The sequence below is a fragment of the Diadema setosum genome, chromosome 17, assembly GCF_964275005.1.
Source record: "Diadema setosum chromosome 17, eeDiaSeto1, whole genome shotgun sequence".
NCBI lineage: Eukaryota > Metazoa > Echinodermata > Echinoidea > Diadematoida > Diadematidae > Diadema > Diadema setosum.
The window spans coordinates 36,914,412-36,931,333 of NC_092701.1; the positions used below are offsets into that span (position 1 = coordinate 36,914,412).

General features: G+C 37.6%; 1 protein-coding gene across 1 annotated transcript in view; it reads right to left on the bottom strand.

The window, feature by feature from the left end:
• The window catches only part of LOC140240664 (laminin subunit alpha-1-like), a 54,213-nt gene extending 43,205 nt beyond the window's left edge, over positions 1-11,008 (bottom strand). The window contains exons 1-10 of the mRNA XM_072320418.1: positions 10,351-11,008; positions 8,517-8,717; positions 7,684-7,804; positions 6,965-7,132; positions 5,146-5,184; positions 4,230-4,385; positions 3,442-3,554; positions 2,350-2,568; positions 1,121-1,267; positions 83-212 (exon numbers count right to left, since the gene is read on the bottom strand). Coding sequence (XP_072176519.1) covers positions 83-212; positions 1,121-1,267; positions 2,350-2,568; positions 3,442-3,554; positions 4,230-4,385; positions 5,146-5,184; positions 6,965-7,132; positions 7,684-7,804; positions 8,517-8,717; positions 10,351-10,977 — 1,921 coding nt within the window. The 5' untranslated portion in view covers positions 10,978-11,008. The remainder of the gene's footprint in view (positions 1-82; positions 213-1,120; positions 1,268-2,349; positions 2,569-3,441; positions 3,555-4,229; positions 4,386-5,145; positions 5,185-6,964; positions 7,133-7,683; positions 7,805-8,516; positions 8,718-10,350) is intronic.
• Positions 11,009-16,922: the final 5,914 nt, after the last annotated feature.

Here is a 16,922-nt window from a genome sequence, read left to right on the forward strand (position 1 = left end):
ATATAATAGGTTTTGCAGAGTGTACAAATAGAAAATATAGTTGACTGTAATGACCAATCTCAATGTTTCATTGTAAACAAACCTCCATAATCAGTGGCTGGGAGATCCACCATCACAGATGAATTGGGACTTGTCAGTGAACCCAGACAGGTGAATGCTGTGTTGTCAGACGTAGTGAGTTGTACTTCAACATCCGTCCACAATGATGCAGTCTGTATGGGTTAAGAGGGATGCAAGGAAAGCTTATGTTCAAATGAGAGAGGGATATGATAAAATCACACCTAAATGTCGATAGTTCTATGGACGAAGAACTACATACGTTCGATAATCCAACCTTCCAACTGTATTTGTTGCATTGTACTTCTGAATACTTAATGGAGACTCATGCTGTATTCGGTCAATTTTTTGTAACTGACAACTACAAGCACACTGTGTGAATGTCAACATTTCATCGACAGTTACAGCAATACATCTGCATACATATGTGGGAGTAGCAATATACAGTGCATCTGTTTAACTTGTAACAGAAACCAGACAGTGAAGCTTACAAACAAGTCATTTTTATTCTTCGATCTGACGTGAGGTGCACGCTATCACAGGAAAACAGAAGATTCAAAAGTGTTGAAGGCACTCAAAGTCTAGTTTCCCCACACTCAGCCTGCTTAGCCCCCCCCCCCCCCCCCCTCTTGCTGTTGCCATTTCACTCTTTTCCTTTCTTTATCCCTCTGCTGTTCCTCATCTTGTTTGATGTTGCCTCCCTATTCATCCTTTTCCTTCAATGGTTGCCCCCTTGGTCCTCAGGATCATCACTGACCCTTCTCTGCCTTTTGTCTGTCCACCCTCCTGCTCTAATCCCCCTCCCTTCACCTGTTGGGCTCCTTGCCCATAACCTCCTACCCTCCCCTTTTGTTTTCTTTGTTTTGTGTCCCTAGCCCTCCCCTAACTATTCTTGTTGTTCGTAATCCTTATATGTGATTGCTGTCCCTGCCTGTTTGTCATTTTGCCCAGGATTCTGCTAGGATCAAAAGCTCGGGCCCCTTTTGACTCCAAAGTCTAGTTTGTCAAAAATATCATAATAAGCACTCCACTCACAAGTTGGCTCTACATCCATTGAACTCACCTCATATCTGACAATAACGACATAATTTTGCGTCTGAGGGATGTTGATTCCACTAAATGTGACTGTAGTTGCCATGGAGACAACCAAAAATCCTGGCCCTGTGTGTCCTTCCTCCTCAGTCAATGCTCTTTCCTCAATAGATGTTGGCTAGATGGTCAAAAGTTCAAACAAAAAGTCAATGAATATTATCACCCTTGCATAGCATTTGCATGTAGCAGTTACATTGTCTTTACCTTTCGTATCTCTGCGAGATTTACCCTTTTATTTGGCATGTTCTAAAAACTCAAAAAAAGGAGGCTCCCACGCTTTAAGCTTTTAAGAATGACTGACACCTTTGCAGATCAATGTAACCAATGTAAAATCGTAGCAACTACCTACATGTATACAATCCAATATTATCAAGCCATTAAACCATTCCAGAATGGCTGATTCTTGCACTATTTTCTATGGTATGATAAATCCAGTGACTTGCCGATTCTCTCAACCAACCCCAACCCCCCATTTTGTGCTGTTAGGGACAATTTTTCAAAGCTTCATACAAACACAATATCAGAGACATTTGGAGCAGGTGACCACACAGCACAGATATTCAAACTTGAAACATTGTTAACCCTTTCTGTGCTAGGCACATTAGACTGTGTGTTTAATGTTAACCCGTTTAGGACGGTTTGATTTTGCTATAACACGCATTTCCCACAGACCCCTGCCCGAGTATACTCGGGACTCGTCCTCAACGGGTTAAGGGGTTTCCTGTGCCATATGGCACTCAAGTGATACAAACAGTTAAACACAGTTGAAATCAATATTACACATTTTATCGTTTTCAGTCAGAAAAACAGGTCCTGTTCACAGGGTACAGTGATTTACTTTTTTTTTCAAGACATGACATTTAATGCATATGTGTAGGTCTGTTGTACCACAAAAGATCGTATCATATAAAATTTTTGCGATAAAGCCTAAAAAATAAGGAGATATCACTATTTTCCTCAATAAACCACAACTGTACACAGTTTAGTCTGCAAAAATTTTTATTATGATTATTGCTCACATTTTGTATATTTAACAAGACTTAACATTGATTTTACCGAACGGATTCAAATTTTTACAGTGGTTGTTTCTACCCCTAACATTTTAGAACTACAGTGTATTTTAAAGCACTAATGCTGGATCTTTGTTTCATCTGCAAATGGTAAATTATGTCTTTAATCTCATCCATCAGACTCAAGTACCTGATCAGAAGTCGCCATCTCTGCTTCAACCATGATGCCATCCAAGCGAGGTACGTAGAAACCTGGTTCTGTATCATTGCAAGCTCGACCTACGACATTCTGTCGGCACGTGCAGGACCCGGTCACTGGGTCACATGACCCGCTGATGGCTGCACCAGGGTCACAGTCACATGGTGTGCACCCATCCAGGTTAGCCTGGTCCAGATTGAATGTCCCTGGCTGTGAGTGTGAGAGATAGAGAGTTTATTACACACCTAAAATCAGATTCTTGAGGGCCTGGTAACATGGCTTCCAATCAAAGTTCATACAAGCTAATTTGTTAATTAGCACAATAAGCCAACATCATGCCAGCAAGTTTTACATGAATACACAATTCTACCCTTGAATGGGCCTCTCTTAATATAAGGACTGTCTTTTACCCTCTATAGCTGTTTCGCTCAGTCTTTTGAATACTGGTCACATTTAAGTGCTATCACTTTCATGCACACACATGTACTTCATATTTTGTGTTTCATTACAATGTTCGTAATTATGCATGCTTTCTAATATGTTTTATCCAATTTGAACAAGTACATTCATTATAACTTGGAAATTAAATACCAACCTGAATTCCACCAGTACTGCATTTAGAAATTAATTCTGACAGGGAAACATCTAAAATCAAGAATTCTCAACAAACACTAATAATTTGTTCCACAGATGGAAGTTTCAAGACAGAAGAAAGTACATGCAAGTAAGAACTGTTCCCTTGACTTAGAGTCATCTTTCTAGTCAAACAATGTGTAGTACATCTGAATACAAAGTCCTACCCCCCCCCCCCCCCTCTCTCTCTCTCACACGAAAATGTAGTGTACACCTCTCTTAGAATAAATTAACCCATTGAGGATGAGTCCTGAGTATACTCGGGCAGGTGTCTATGGGAAATGTGTGTTGTAGCAAAATCAGTCCGTCCTCAACGAGTTGATACAAGATACATCTTTGAGACTCTGTCACATATCTCACTGGTAGTTAATCTAAGGAGCATGACAAAGAAAAAAAAATAAAATGAACTCCTGGATACCAGACTACCTCACTGGGAATGCTTTGGCTCACCTTACACTGGTCACACCTGACTCCAATGACGTTTTCTTTACAGATGCACTCCCCTGTCTCTTTGTCACATAGGTTGATGCTCCCTTCAGTACCAACTGGGTCACAGTCACATTCTAGGAGGAACAAAGAGTGCTTTCATTATGTAGTACTAGCAAATTTTAGCAAGCAAGGTAGTGCATTACCACACAGGGACCTCCCATGCTAACTCTGAAGCTGGGAAAGGTTTCTCTGAAACATGGAATACAATGACTCTATTGTTATAAATGGACTGGATTGTTTGCTACAGAGTAATTGAAGTAGAGGCGCTCATACATACTAGGTTTTGTGTGGGTGATATTCGCACAGGTCTACCGGTATATGAACCATGGTCTCAGCAGGAGCCCCGCTTAATCGAGAGAAAAACTTGTTCCCTCACTCTTTACTCAGGCCCTACCTATTACACATGATGAATCAATTTGTATCAGTTTCATTTCTTTTGTAATATTGTGTAAATGCACATACACACTAACAGTATGAGGGCACAAGTGTGTTTCTGTTGTCTGTTTTTCACATGATTGCCTTTAAGCTGCTTTAAACAGTGAAATGCTAATATTTCTTTGCTTTTTATTTCTTTATTGAACAAATTGTATCACTTTCTTTTGATGAAATCCTGATAATACAGAACAAACTATAATGTTGGTTAGTATATGATATCCATACCATTGAATGAAATTCAAACAGAGATTAAATGAAGGCAAAATAATGATGTGTATGGTATGTGCGCGAGTGTGGTCTGTGCGTATAGTTACCTTGGCAACCATCTCCATTGGATTCCTGGAGATTATAGAATGTGTCCTTGCATTCATCACAAGACCTCCCCTGGACATTGGCCTTGCATTCACACTGACCGTTGGTCTCATTGCAGACAGTATTTGGGATGGTCCCTTCCAATGTACAGTTGCATGCTGGGCACAAATGTAAACCAATTTATCAAAATTTCCTATTGTCACTAGTATTTCATGAGGTAAATTTGACAGCAACTACAAGAACAATGAGTGACAAATGTAATATCTAAATTCAGCTTTTAGATTTGTTTGAATTATGACAAATCACACACAAGTTATGTGAGACTCAAAATGTATATTCATTGCATTTCAAGTTATATATATGTAAAATTATACAAGTGCTCATTTTTTTTTCACACATACTCATCCTGGTGTTAAAGGAAATAAAAACATTGTGAGCTTACCCAAAGAAATTTATGTGAATGTGAAGTTAAATTTCAAGAAGAAAAGCATAATAAGAAAAATAACAAAAGAAAAGCATATCATTTACATAACTAAGAATAATTTGCAACAACAAGCTTTTTCTTTTTCAATTTGTGTTCAATTGTACAATCTAGCTCCACTTTAAATGATGGTGAGGTGCATTCTAGTTATAATGTAAAACTTGAATAAAAATTTGCAGAAAGTTCTCCATTCACTCCAACCTCACTAATTGTACAGTACAAAAGATAGCATTTTGTTACCAATTTTGGCGCAATACAGTCTCATCATTTTCAATATTAGATACAGAAAAAACAAGTGTACTACCATTAAAACTTTTTTCAAAAGTCTCCAAACTTTTCAAGGTCCCTCCATACATTCTTTGCCGAACAACAGAAACAAACAAACGAACAAACACATAAGACATCATTAAGTTTAAACAAGTCATGCTGTTACTTACACCAGCAGTATTGTGTACATGGATAAGGAGACTCTGAATCTGTTTTCAAAAGAGGTAATGGTTAGAGAGGCAAGCTGGTTAGGGTTAGACATGGTTTAGATGTTAAGAATGAGTATCGGATATATTTCCCAAACACCAAATGAGTGTGTACATTCTTAATTCTAAAATTCTAAAATTACTACAGCAATTTCATGACTTCATATACATTGTATATTGTATATCGTGATATGTACAGATCATAATTTGAAATACCCAGATGTCAAAGTGTCTGGTGAAATGTCTTTATTCTTGGAGATAGCAAAACTGATCTGTACCAACAGATAATCCACTTATCTTGGAATTGTAAAAAAAAAAGAAAAAAAAAAGGAATGGGTAAAACAGTATGTGCATACTCGTATAAGGAGCCAAGTTTTAATTTGGTGGCAATGAATCAATAAGAGCTTACTACTGTTAAACTGAAATAAGTACACAAGTCACATATAAAATGTAGTTCTGTTAGAGTTAGTAAAGTACACTGGTAGTTACACATGTATTATAACATGATATAGCAGAAAACATATTGCACACAAATATACAAAGCTTCAATTTTTGCAGTATATTCTTCAACAGACTTTAAATGCACACAGTTAAAAAGTACATGAAATGTTGTGGGTTAGAGCTGTAATTAATAGAATTTAATTAGTATAATTTTTTTCTTTTTATTCCTTCCTTCCATACAACCCAACGGTCCTTTTCAGGACCACTTGTATTAATTTACACATCTCTTTACAGGTTATTTCTCTTGTCTTCTCTCCTCAGGTCTACATTTTAACCTTATTTTAATTTCTCATTTTTGCATTTCTCCCACAGGAACCTTTTCAGGATTTTACTGTCATCAATTTTCCTCTCCATTTTATATTTTTTTCCTCCCCCGCAGCTTTTATTTCTCGGATCCACACTAGCTCCCTCTAATTTACGTCTTGAATTTCAATTTGTTCTTTTCTTTGTCCCCCCCCCCCCCCTCTCTCTCTCCCTTCTCTCAACATATTCTCATCTCTCCTCTACTTACCCTTCCTTCGAGGGATTATTCGTTCTTTCTCCATTGATTCGCATTCCATAGCCACTCTGTTCGCCGACTTCGTTCTCCTCTTGGTTTCATGAATCTTCACTTCTCTCCCCTATCTCCATGTTTCTACAACATTCAACTCCTTCCTCTTCCTCTTCCCTTCTATTTCATCTTTCCCCTTCTAACGATGTCCAAACATCTTACTTGATTCTCACACTATTCTTCCTTACCACTCTCTCTGTTCCTTTCTCTACCGTCTCCACTAGTGCAACTTCAACTTCTAGCCCATTACTGTCCCCCACTCTTCACTTTTTGCCCTCCTCACAACCCCCATATGTCGCTTCCCTCTTCATTTCTCCTCTTTCTAGGCTCTTCTGCCAAACAACGATCCGGTTAAGGACTACGTACACATGGTGTCACCGCAAATCTTTCTCCCCCTAATAGAATAGAGTTAGGGACTTTTTATCTAACCATCTTTTCAGTCCTTATATGTGAAACATCACTCCAAGTATAATGTTTGAAACAGTCAAATTCCAAAAACCTTCCACATCTTACAATGTATGTCTGATTTAAATGGAATTTTAACATTTTGCTGGTCACATTTTACTTCATTCACTTAACTCAACTTAACATGGAGTGGTCTTGCACTTTACACATGCACCCATCAATTACAATTTCAATTCCTTTTTTTTTTTGCCACGAAATATATAATGCAGCAGACACTACAATTAGTAAATGGACACAGCAAACCCTGGGGTGGGGTAAAGGGCATACCAATACAGGTGCCATCGAGGGTGGGGTCTGTGTAGGGATTCCTGTAGTAGTCTTCCAAGCAGACTTCACACTTGTCACCAGAAGTGTTCTCTGTGCAGTTCAGGCAGACTCCATAACCTTTGACCTCATCATAAACGCAGCTCTCTGCTCGACCACTGCAACCACAATCTGTAATGAAAGCGATACTTTCTTAACAAAAACAAATAAGAGCACAAATCCAATCTCCAAGGTATTTTCATGAAAAAAAGGAATATACCCTTTATCAGATATTTTGTCGCTCTTGTCTGAATGAAAAGTTATAATCAAGTGTCTGAGCAAAAAAAAAAAAAAGAATAAATAATGTCTCAATAAGTTATACACAACACTTCTACTACATACTTCACTTGAATTTTGACTTAAGCTGAACTTTGCTGATATTCTGTAAATTTAGTTTTAGAGTAAGCTGCACCCCCCCGTAATTTATTTTTGAAAAAAGTTTGATGAATGCGTTAAATTCTGCGGTTTTGAGTTATCTGCATTTAAGAATGGATAAATTAAATTACAGAGGGGGAACTTGGATAGGATTTCCAAGACCTATCCAAGCCAGGGCATGAAGATACCTGTAAACAGTTCATGATAGAAAAAAAAAATGATGTCATATTGTCATTGTTATCATTCATTGTTGTTGTTTTAAAAAAGGAAGGAGTTACAGATGTTATTGTTATCTAGCACAACCATACCTTGACATGTATTGGCATTAGTTCCAAGTGCTGGTTGCCATGGTCTGTTGTTGTACAGTGGCTGGCATAGATCACAGTGGGCTCCCATGGTGTTGTGTTGACATACACACTCTGCCTGATTCTATCACACAGAGAAAAAAAAATATAATCCATGGGTGCAGAATGAACTGGAACTACTGCCACCTGATGCACACTTCAAGGTCATTCAATATTGCATGAAGAGGTACAAGAAATTAGACTATTAACAGTAAAAACTTGAAGTTTGTATATCTTACAGACACATATCATACATACCTTTTGTTTTACTATGGTATCTATGAATGTCAGATTTTGTGTTAAAAACAAAATGCCATTCAAACTTTAAAAAAAAGGGGGGGGGGTTAGCAGTTATGGCAGTGCAATGTGGTACCTTAATCTTACTATTTGAGAGTTGCAAATAACTTTTCAGGTTTGGTCAAAAGAACTACTAGTACACACTGCCTCCACAGTGATATTATTCTGCCTTTTATTTTTCTTAAGATCATCAAAAGAAAACATACATGTAACTGAAGTGAATACCTTAATGTAAACTGTACTTCATATTTTAATGATAAAGTATACATTTTGTAGAGCTCTCTAACTCACATAATTAATCTTGATTCAAAATTGCTAACCTTACAGTACCTTGGTAACAAAGAAAAAAAAAATATACCAAGTTTATTGCATCAATTCAGATCAAATATCTCTTGACATACTGTACACTATTATCCAGGTATTGCAGCCAATCAATTTTGTCACTTCGCATTACTATGACATTTTCAAAATCAAATGAAATTTGATCCAGGGTGGCATACCGTGCCCATACATGCAGCAGCGTGACCATAGCACAGGCATTGGCCCTGCACGTTCCAGTCTGCCACAGCGAAATAGCTGCGGAGTTCCTCGCCCCGCCCTGGCTGCAGGAGTCCGATACGTAGTCCAGTGAAAGCAAAGTAGCGCTGGTAATCATACTCAAAATATGATTCCCCAAGCTCTTGCACTGGGTTGTAAATAGCCTGAAATCAGAAAATAGAAAATCACTTTCGAGAAACAAAGTTGCAGGTTGACGATTTCAAACACGAAATAAAATTGTAGTATAAAAACAAACAAATGATACCAAAAGAAGAACTTTCAAAAATGGAACATAACTGATTTGATAACCAAGCACCCCCCCCCCCCCCATCAAATGATTACTCTTATTTATAGCAAATGCATACAGTATTACAGTATGTACATCTATAGTAATTGCCAATTACCACAGTGACGTTCTTCATGACATTCTTCTATGCATTCTTCACTTACAAAGTTGAGCACATTAAAAATTATGTGTATTGGATCTGCTCTTGGTAAAAAGTGCATTCATGCAAGTGCTTCATTCTAAGGTTGTAGTCACAAAGTATAATGTAAAAAGAGTGGAATTTGATCTTTGCCCCTATACTTTAAGAAAATTCGAACACTGTGACATTAAACAATAAGAAAAGTCTGTAAAATTTACAGCCATCATCACAGCAGAAAGATGGCGTTAGTTGCCTGGCCATTGCCATGGTAACTGTGATATGTACAGGTTGCAATCATTGCATTATGAAATGAGGCATTGCATACATCAACAGCTGTTGCAGCTTGTACATTCCTTGACTGACAAGGAAAACACCCACTGTTTGGCTAAAGCTGGCTTTGCAAACAGTCTGTGATTAGTCTGTGGTCACTGACAAAGCCATGAGAGAGGGAACCAGCCACATGTTACTGTACTTCATTGATTATTCCTGGTTCGCAGGGCAAAGGGTCACAAAAATAGACCATATTTACATAGAAAGAATGTATTTTATGCACGTTTTCCAGACCTAACACATACAAATGCAGAGCCTGTAAACTATGAGCAAAATTCCATTATAATCCCCAAGTAGTATCAAATTAAAATTGTTTTTGCTCAAAATTCTGTTAACACTATGCACTGTACGATACTTCAAAACCAATGGATTACAAGACAAGCAAACTAAATCCAATCCAACTAAATTCTTACTGATTGCCATGATAGAATGAAACTCAGAGTAACATTTGATGTGAAAGGAAAAATTTACTCATTAGCCTGTGGGGTGCAAACTTGGACCACTGTGATGATGAAAACAAAAAGTGCTTTACCCAGTGCAGCATTCAGACACTGAGCAGTGTGCAGCCAGAATTCCCTATCAACTATGTTGTATGCAAAACTAACAACCAGTCAGAAAATAATATTCATGCTCGAGATACACGGACCTTTTTATCACTCTACTTTTTAGTGCTAAATTGATGATAACTGTACAGACAAATGTGAAATCATAGTTCAATTACAGTTGCTCTGTGTTTACGTACCTAGAAACAAATTCTACCTTGGGAAAATCTCTCTTTTGACCATGAAATACATAATTAATGTACGGGGACATTTTTCTCTTTAGAACTGAGAAGGGACAGATTGTTAATTAATTCAAACTATCAAAGTTTTATTTATTTAGGTACTGTGTACACAATACAACACACTTTTAGTTAGAAAGGGTTTCTTTGATAGCATTCTTCTAAAAATTGTGTACTGTGAGATAACTGGTGGGTCATCATGATACTACATGCACTCATAATCAACAAATTGGTGAGTTGTGAGTTGGAAATCAAACTGACCTGTTGAATATCGCCATCTACTTCAGTCTGGCTATGACCGAACACATATTCCTCACGGCAGTCGGCATTAAAATCAAACGTATCTGAGACAGGCACACCTGGAAAATACACCGCACAACTGGTGGCAAAATAACGCAGTGGAGTCCACGTGAGTCCATTGTCCAGTGTCTTCTCAATGACCATACTCGTTGGTCGGTAGTTTCTGAAAGAGAGAACTGTCTCTTGGAAGAGAAATTCATCTCCAAGGTCAAGGGTCAGGTAGACATCGCGAGCATTGTTCTCCGACTGCCACCATGTCTCCAGCTGCGGCGACACAAAGACCTGATTGAAGATCTCAAAGGTTGTCACGTCATGAGTGGCACTGGGCGGATGGGCATTGGCAGGATCGGAGGCATTGCAGGTTTCCAGGGAGAACACATCCCCCGAGGTGGTGGAGATGCGGAGTTCAAACTGAGATGGCGGGTCACCACACGTTGAGTTTATAGCCACTGACCGGCTTGGACTGTCTACTATTAAGTCCACGAACTGAGGGTAGCATGCTCTGCTATTGGTACATGTTTGGGCAGATGTCAGCGCAGCTATGACCATAACACAGAGAATACCTCTGGCAAAGTTATGCCATGCCATATTTGCCACAGTTCTGAATGATGGGAATTTGTCGGTTTTCCACGTAGTACTCATTTTAGTTCATGATTATTTCCAACACGCTGCACTGGCTCCACTCTATCCAAGATATAATCCTCCTGTAAAACAATAAGTTTTAATTTTGCGCTACATGTACATGAAAAAAGTAATTGTGATGTATTGCTGATCATGACAGGGCTGTGTAGGGTATAGTTTACCGCCATCATAGTATGAGGGGTTTAGGGTTAATGATTGATGCTAGATTAAAGGTGCATGGTCCCGGTGTTTTAGTCAAATGCTTAAGCGGGCGCACGGCGCAAGTTTCCTATAGAGGCCTACGCTATTGACTCCTCTTTAGCGCTTACGCTTTGGTCCACTTTCCCGAGTCCGAGGAAGTCCGATTCACTGTTAGTCAGTGGTCGGATCACAGTTCGGCTCATGATTCAGCTGAGGGGGATGACAGCTTTAGCAAACTTCTTTTGTGATGTCATAATAACGAGCACATTATTATGCACGCACCCTGGCATTACTACAGACTGCGCAATGCGCAGAGAAGACAACAAAGGCAACGTTACTTAGCAACAACTACGCACTTTACTCTTGATGACTGCTCAACTTCAGTAATCTTCGTATCAATGCTAACGGTGATCGGCAGTATCATCAACAGCGCCCCCTACACTACTGGGACTATGCACCTTTAACCCATTGAGGACGGACTGCATGATTTTGGGGCAAGTCCAAGCTATTTTGCACCAGTAACGCGTGGGACATCACAAGAAGATTTAGCCCTATATTGCATTGTTAAGATTGAAATTTCATATGTTGGGTTGCTTTTGATAGCTAGTAGGTATCTTCATTCAAAACAACAGAAATAATGAGAATCAGGCATTCAGTATTTAATTTATGCAAATTTATTCTCCAGTAACGCGTGGGACCAGAAAAATTGTCTTTTTTTTTCTTCTTTTACTTTTATCTCAATTATTGTGAAAATACTTGATATACTATAAAATCATTACAAACATCTTTTTCTACAACAATAACTGTACCTGAAACAAAACATTTCAGAAAAAATCATGAAACTGTTTTCTCTCAAGGTCAATTATAGAAACATAGGTATAGTAACGCGTGGGACAAGTAACGCGTGGGACATTTTTGTCACTATGAATATTGTGATGTGAATTGCACATTTGCTCAGAGAAACTTTAATATGGGGTACTTATTATCTAAACAGATGTATTTCTAATAAATTCTTGCATATTCAAATGATTTAGACCCACCAGAACAATAGACATAATAAAAAAAATATGAAATGCCTGTGTCATCCTTTATTTTTTGACATTTGACTTTGAATGTGACCTTGAAAATAGCATGTAATGATCTTTTGTGAATTATTTAAATCCAAAGTGGAACTTTTTACCAAATTTCAAGTCAGAATTCAGAAAATTACAAAAAATCCCTCAATAATGTACACATTTCCCATAGAAAACTAAAATTTAGTACACTTCCATTGACTTGTACACATATCGTCCCACGCGTTACTAAAATGTCCCACGCGTTACTAAATTTAATTGAAAATTGCAAGTATGAGATTTGTCAGACTAACTTTTTATCTCTTGGATATGATTAGGTCCATTGTGAATTTGGTCTTTTGAAAGTTTCAGATCAATCAAATCATTAAATTTTATGCAAATGAGAAATAATGACCTAAAAAAGTAACGCGTGGGACATGCTAATTTTGGCCCATCCCTCATTTGCATATATATTTAATCAGTTGAGAAACTGAAAATCACAGTCATGATAACTTGTTAGTCAGACTTATGGTCACCATACTTATTTTCATAAAAGCTTGTAAAAATTAAAAGATACATTTTAAAATATGCAGAATTTTTGAATGTCCCACGCGTTACTCTAAATTTTAATTTATGCAGATTCATTAATTTATTGCTGGTTATGCGGAAGGATTTTGACTTTTTCTTTTTGAAATTCATGTATTTTAACTTCTTAGCTTTCAAATGATACCAAGTTTAGGTAGATTGACCCATTTTGAATTTTCAGTCTTGTGTGATCAAATAGCTTGGACTTGCCCTTAAATGCTATAACACACATTTTCCATTTAAAACGCCTGCCCGAGTATTCTCGGGACTCGTCTTCAATGGGTTGAGGTCAATTATCAGAAATCAATTTTTTAAACCTATAAGATGTAATAATTCACACAAATTTATCACACAGCACATCATTTCAGTAAATTAAAGAGATCTATTTTCTATGCTAAATCCACTGTTCATCAGGGGTCAAGTTGTTTAACATGCAGGGAATCACCAAAAGATCGTATCTCAAGACCTCTGACACAAGATCATACAAATTGGATGTACAGGTCAAACAGTTAGTCAAATTTTGAACATCTGAAATAGACATCCTATTCCTAGAGTGACAGAGTGTTGACAGGTTAAAGGGATGGTGAAGTTTTGGTGTTTTTTTAAACATTTTGCACAATATTTAGAAACCACTTTACGAAATATGTTGGAAAGCATGCAATTCTACGACTCAAGGAATGCAAAGTTTGTATTTGATGAAAATTAGTTTTGAAATGGCTGAGATATCCAAAAACAAAATTAAACTTAAAGCAATCCTAATAAACAGTGTGTCCCACCTTTCTTATTAGGACTGCTTTGTTTTGTACATGTATATCAGCCATTTCAAGAACAATTTTCATGAAATAAACTTTGAATTCTTCTCAGAATTGTATACTTTCATATAACATGTAATGCCCCAGTAACATAGACATCCCGGATCACCCGGATCACCCCGGACTATCCGGAGTGATCCGGGGAGAGATCTGTGTTGATGCCTTGGACATCCTTGGACATCCGTGTCCGTGTAGATCCGGGGACATCCGGGAGGCCAACACGGCAACTTTTGGAGGTCAAAAACATCCGGCGTCATCCAGGGATTGCCGTGTTGGCAGCGAGCAATCCGCGGTGGTTCATGTGGCTGCTGTGTAGCTGCCGTGTTGATCCATGTAGACGCCGTGCTCTTTCAGCCTTATCCATGTAGCTGCCGTGTTGATACTGTGTGTACAGTCATACCAACGCTCGTCAGCACGCCATCGAGGTCGAAACTATCCCGGATCTCCCGGATCTCCCCGGATAACCATGTAGATCCTTGAGCATCCGTGTTTATATTTGACTGGTGGGGCATCATCAATTTCATAGGTGGTTTCTCATTATCTCACAAAAAAAAATTGGAAACCTGAAACCCCATCTCAGCCAAAACTACACCATCCCTTTATCCCATTCCAAGCATTCAACATACTACAGTAGCACTGCCATATCACAAGACTAGCAATACTGAAACTTGAAACTCATGAACTACCATACTCCATCCACAGAAAAGAAGAGAGGATTTATACTCTAAAATATACAGGCCCTATGATGTAGGCTCCTAGGTATTATTTTTTAAACAAATTGGTCTAAACCCAAGAACTACTTCGAGATTGCCAGAGTTGTTGATAGAAGTTAAAACAACACTCACCAAGAGGACATTCCATTTAACAAAACTATAGCCAAAACAAGAAGCCATCAATCAGCTACCTTGAGAATCTGAAACAAGTTACTAGATAGGCTAACGTTAGGCCTACTGTTTGAGTGTTAGTTAGGAAAAACTTCTCAACCCGAGTCCGCGTCCGCAAAGAGCTAGTCAGTGAGATCTAACAAACAAAATGAACCTACATTACAATGAACCTAAGATACATACACAAACGTCACCTTAATATACACCTCAATTAAAACATGAAGAGAACTACGGAAGTGAAAGCAGGGTGAAACATGAAGTGAAGATTGTCACGCACGCACTAGACAACAACAGCGCAGAACTGACAGCAGACTGTCCGGGAACTCCGGGGAGCTCGAGAACACCACACGCTATCCCGCATAACATTCCAAGGCAATGTCATCATCATCATCATTCTCTTCTTCAGTACAAACCCGAGTAATTTTACACTCACTATCATTCTCTAGAGTATCAAAGTTTAAGATCTCAACATTACCTTACATTGTAATAGCGCTACATGTCCAACAGCATTGAAAATGTGAAAGACAAGGATTGTTTCGTGGTCAACATGGAACGTTTACATCCTTGCGATGAGATGCGGTAATTATTACAAATGGCTAAAAAGCATCCGCCCATATTGAACGGTGGAGGCGTAATAACTTTGGGAGAATATAAGTGTGGCCAGCGTGAAAATGTGGATGTTTTGCTTGAGGCGACCCGAAACTATGCTAAACTTCCGTATTAAATAATTATGTTTCATCATATCAAGGTATATCAAGGAATTAAGGAAAAGGTAAAAACTAACAAGTTTTCCGGCAAAAGAGCTGACAAACAAAACAAACCAAAAATTTGTGCAAATTATGCTAGATATTGAAGCCAGATTATGTCTAGATGCTGTTCAAGCGTCATAAATTATGACAAAAAGCACAATAACTTTATGCCAAATCTGGCAACGTTAGAGAATAAACTGTGATACAATGTGCAAGAATATTTTATATATGGCACATGATAAGTCATGTTTTCCCAGTCAATTTAACGTAATGACATTGCAAGTAACTAATTTCATAAATATTATGTTAATGTCACAGTTTTTTTTTTTCTCTCTCTCTTTTGTCTTTTATAACACTTTCAAACAGGTATGTGACCGCGCATATACTTCCACGATCATTTTTTTTTTTATACTTAGTGAGATACTCAAAAACACATCTTGGCCCTGTTATTATTTTATGTAATATAATAATGTACTGTTCAACTCATCCCTATGTTATACATAGATATATAAGGTATAGAAAATATGTATAGATACATGGATATACACTGTATAGGTAGGGAGGGAGAAGGAGAGATAGCCGCGGTGAGAGATAATAGGGGAGATCGTGAGAATTATAGTGATATGAAATTCATTTGTTCCAATGTAGACAGATTGATACAATGTTTATGAATCTTTTATTGCATGGGTGCAGCACATGTTTCTTCTATAAATTCCATCACACCAGTAGGACTATGTCTTCTTACTGGGATCAGCTAGCAGACAGTTTTTGTTTTTGTTTTAAATACATGGCCATGTCGGTGAAAAAGAGTGAAATAAGAGCAAGGGGGCAAAATGAAGTCATTTCATGTAGAAGGTCGGATGTATTTTACAATGTATCTATCATTTTCTATAAATCAATAGATGTTGATTTTTATGTAAAACAACCATTCATGGTTGCAATGCATAATCACAATTAACATAAAACCTTTATTCAATTAGTTTAAAGATTTTTATTGTCATTTCATGCATCACGACCTATAATGGTTGAATTGTGCATAAAATCAACATTATTTTTTGTAAGACTGATACACTTCAGAATTAATTAACTAAAATAGGGCCTACAACTAAAGCCAAGTGAAATCATTGATATTCATGCTTATTTACAATACCATAACTTCTTAATAAGATAATCGATAGAGATCATGACAGATGGGATACATCATGCAGTGTACAACAATGGTAGTTCAGAAATCACATTTCATTGTGCAGGTAACAGCATGTTGCAAAGTTTATCAGAATAGTTACACACTTAATACTCTGCAGTGCATTTCCTCAAGTTCTGTTATTTCTGTGTTTTGTGTTGTTGTTGTTGTTGTCGTCATTATGTTTTTTTTGTGGCCGATTGCATTATCTTCCTTTCCGGTCAATTTTCCTGGCATACCTGGCCCCATATTGTCTGTGCCACAAATGTGATATGTTACATAGTTTATACGTTTGCATTCTAAAATCCTAGTAAGTATTGTTCATAGTATCAGCATATATCAATGAGTAAAATGTACTATAGTATATTATATATAGAAGAATTTAAAATGAATATGTTTTATTGGTATTACAAATTGGTGTTGTTGTTGTTTTGTTCCAGTGTTCC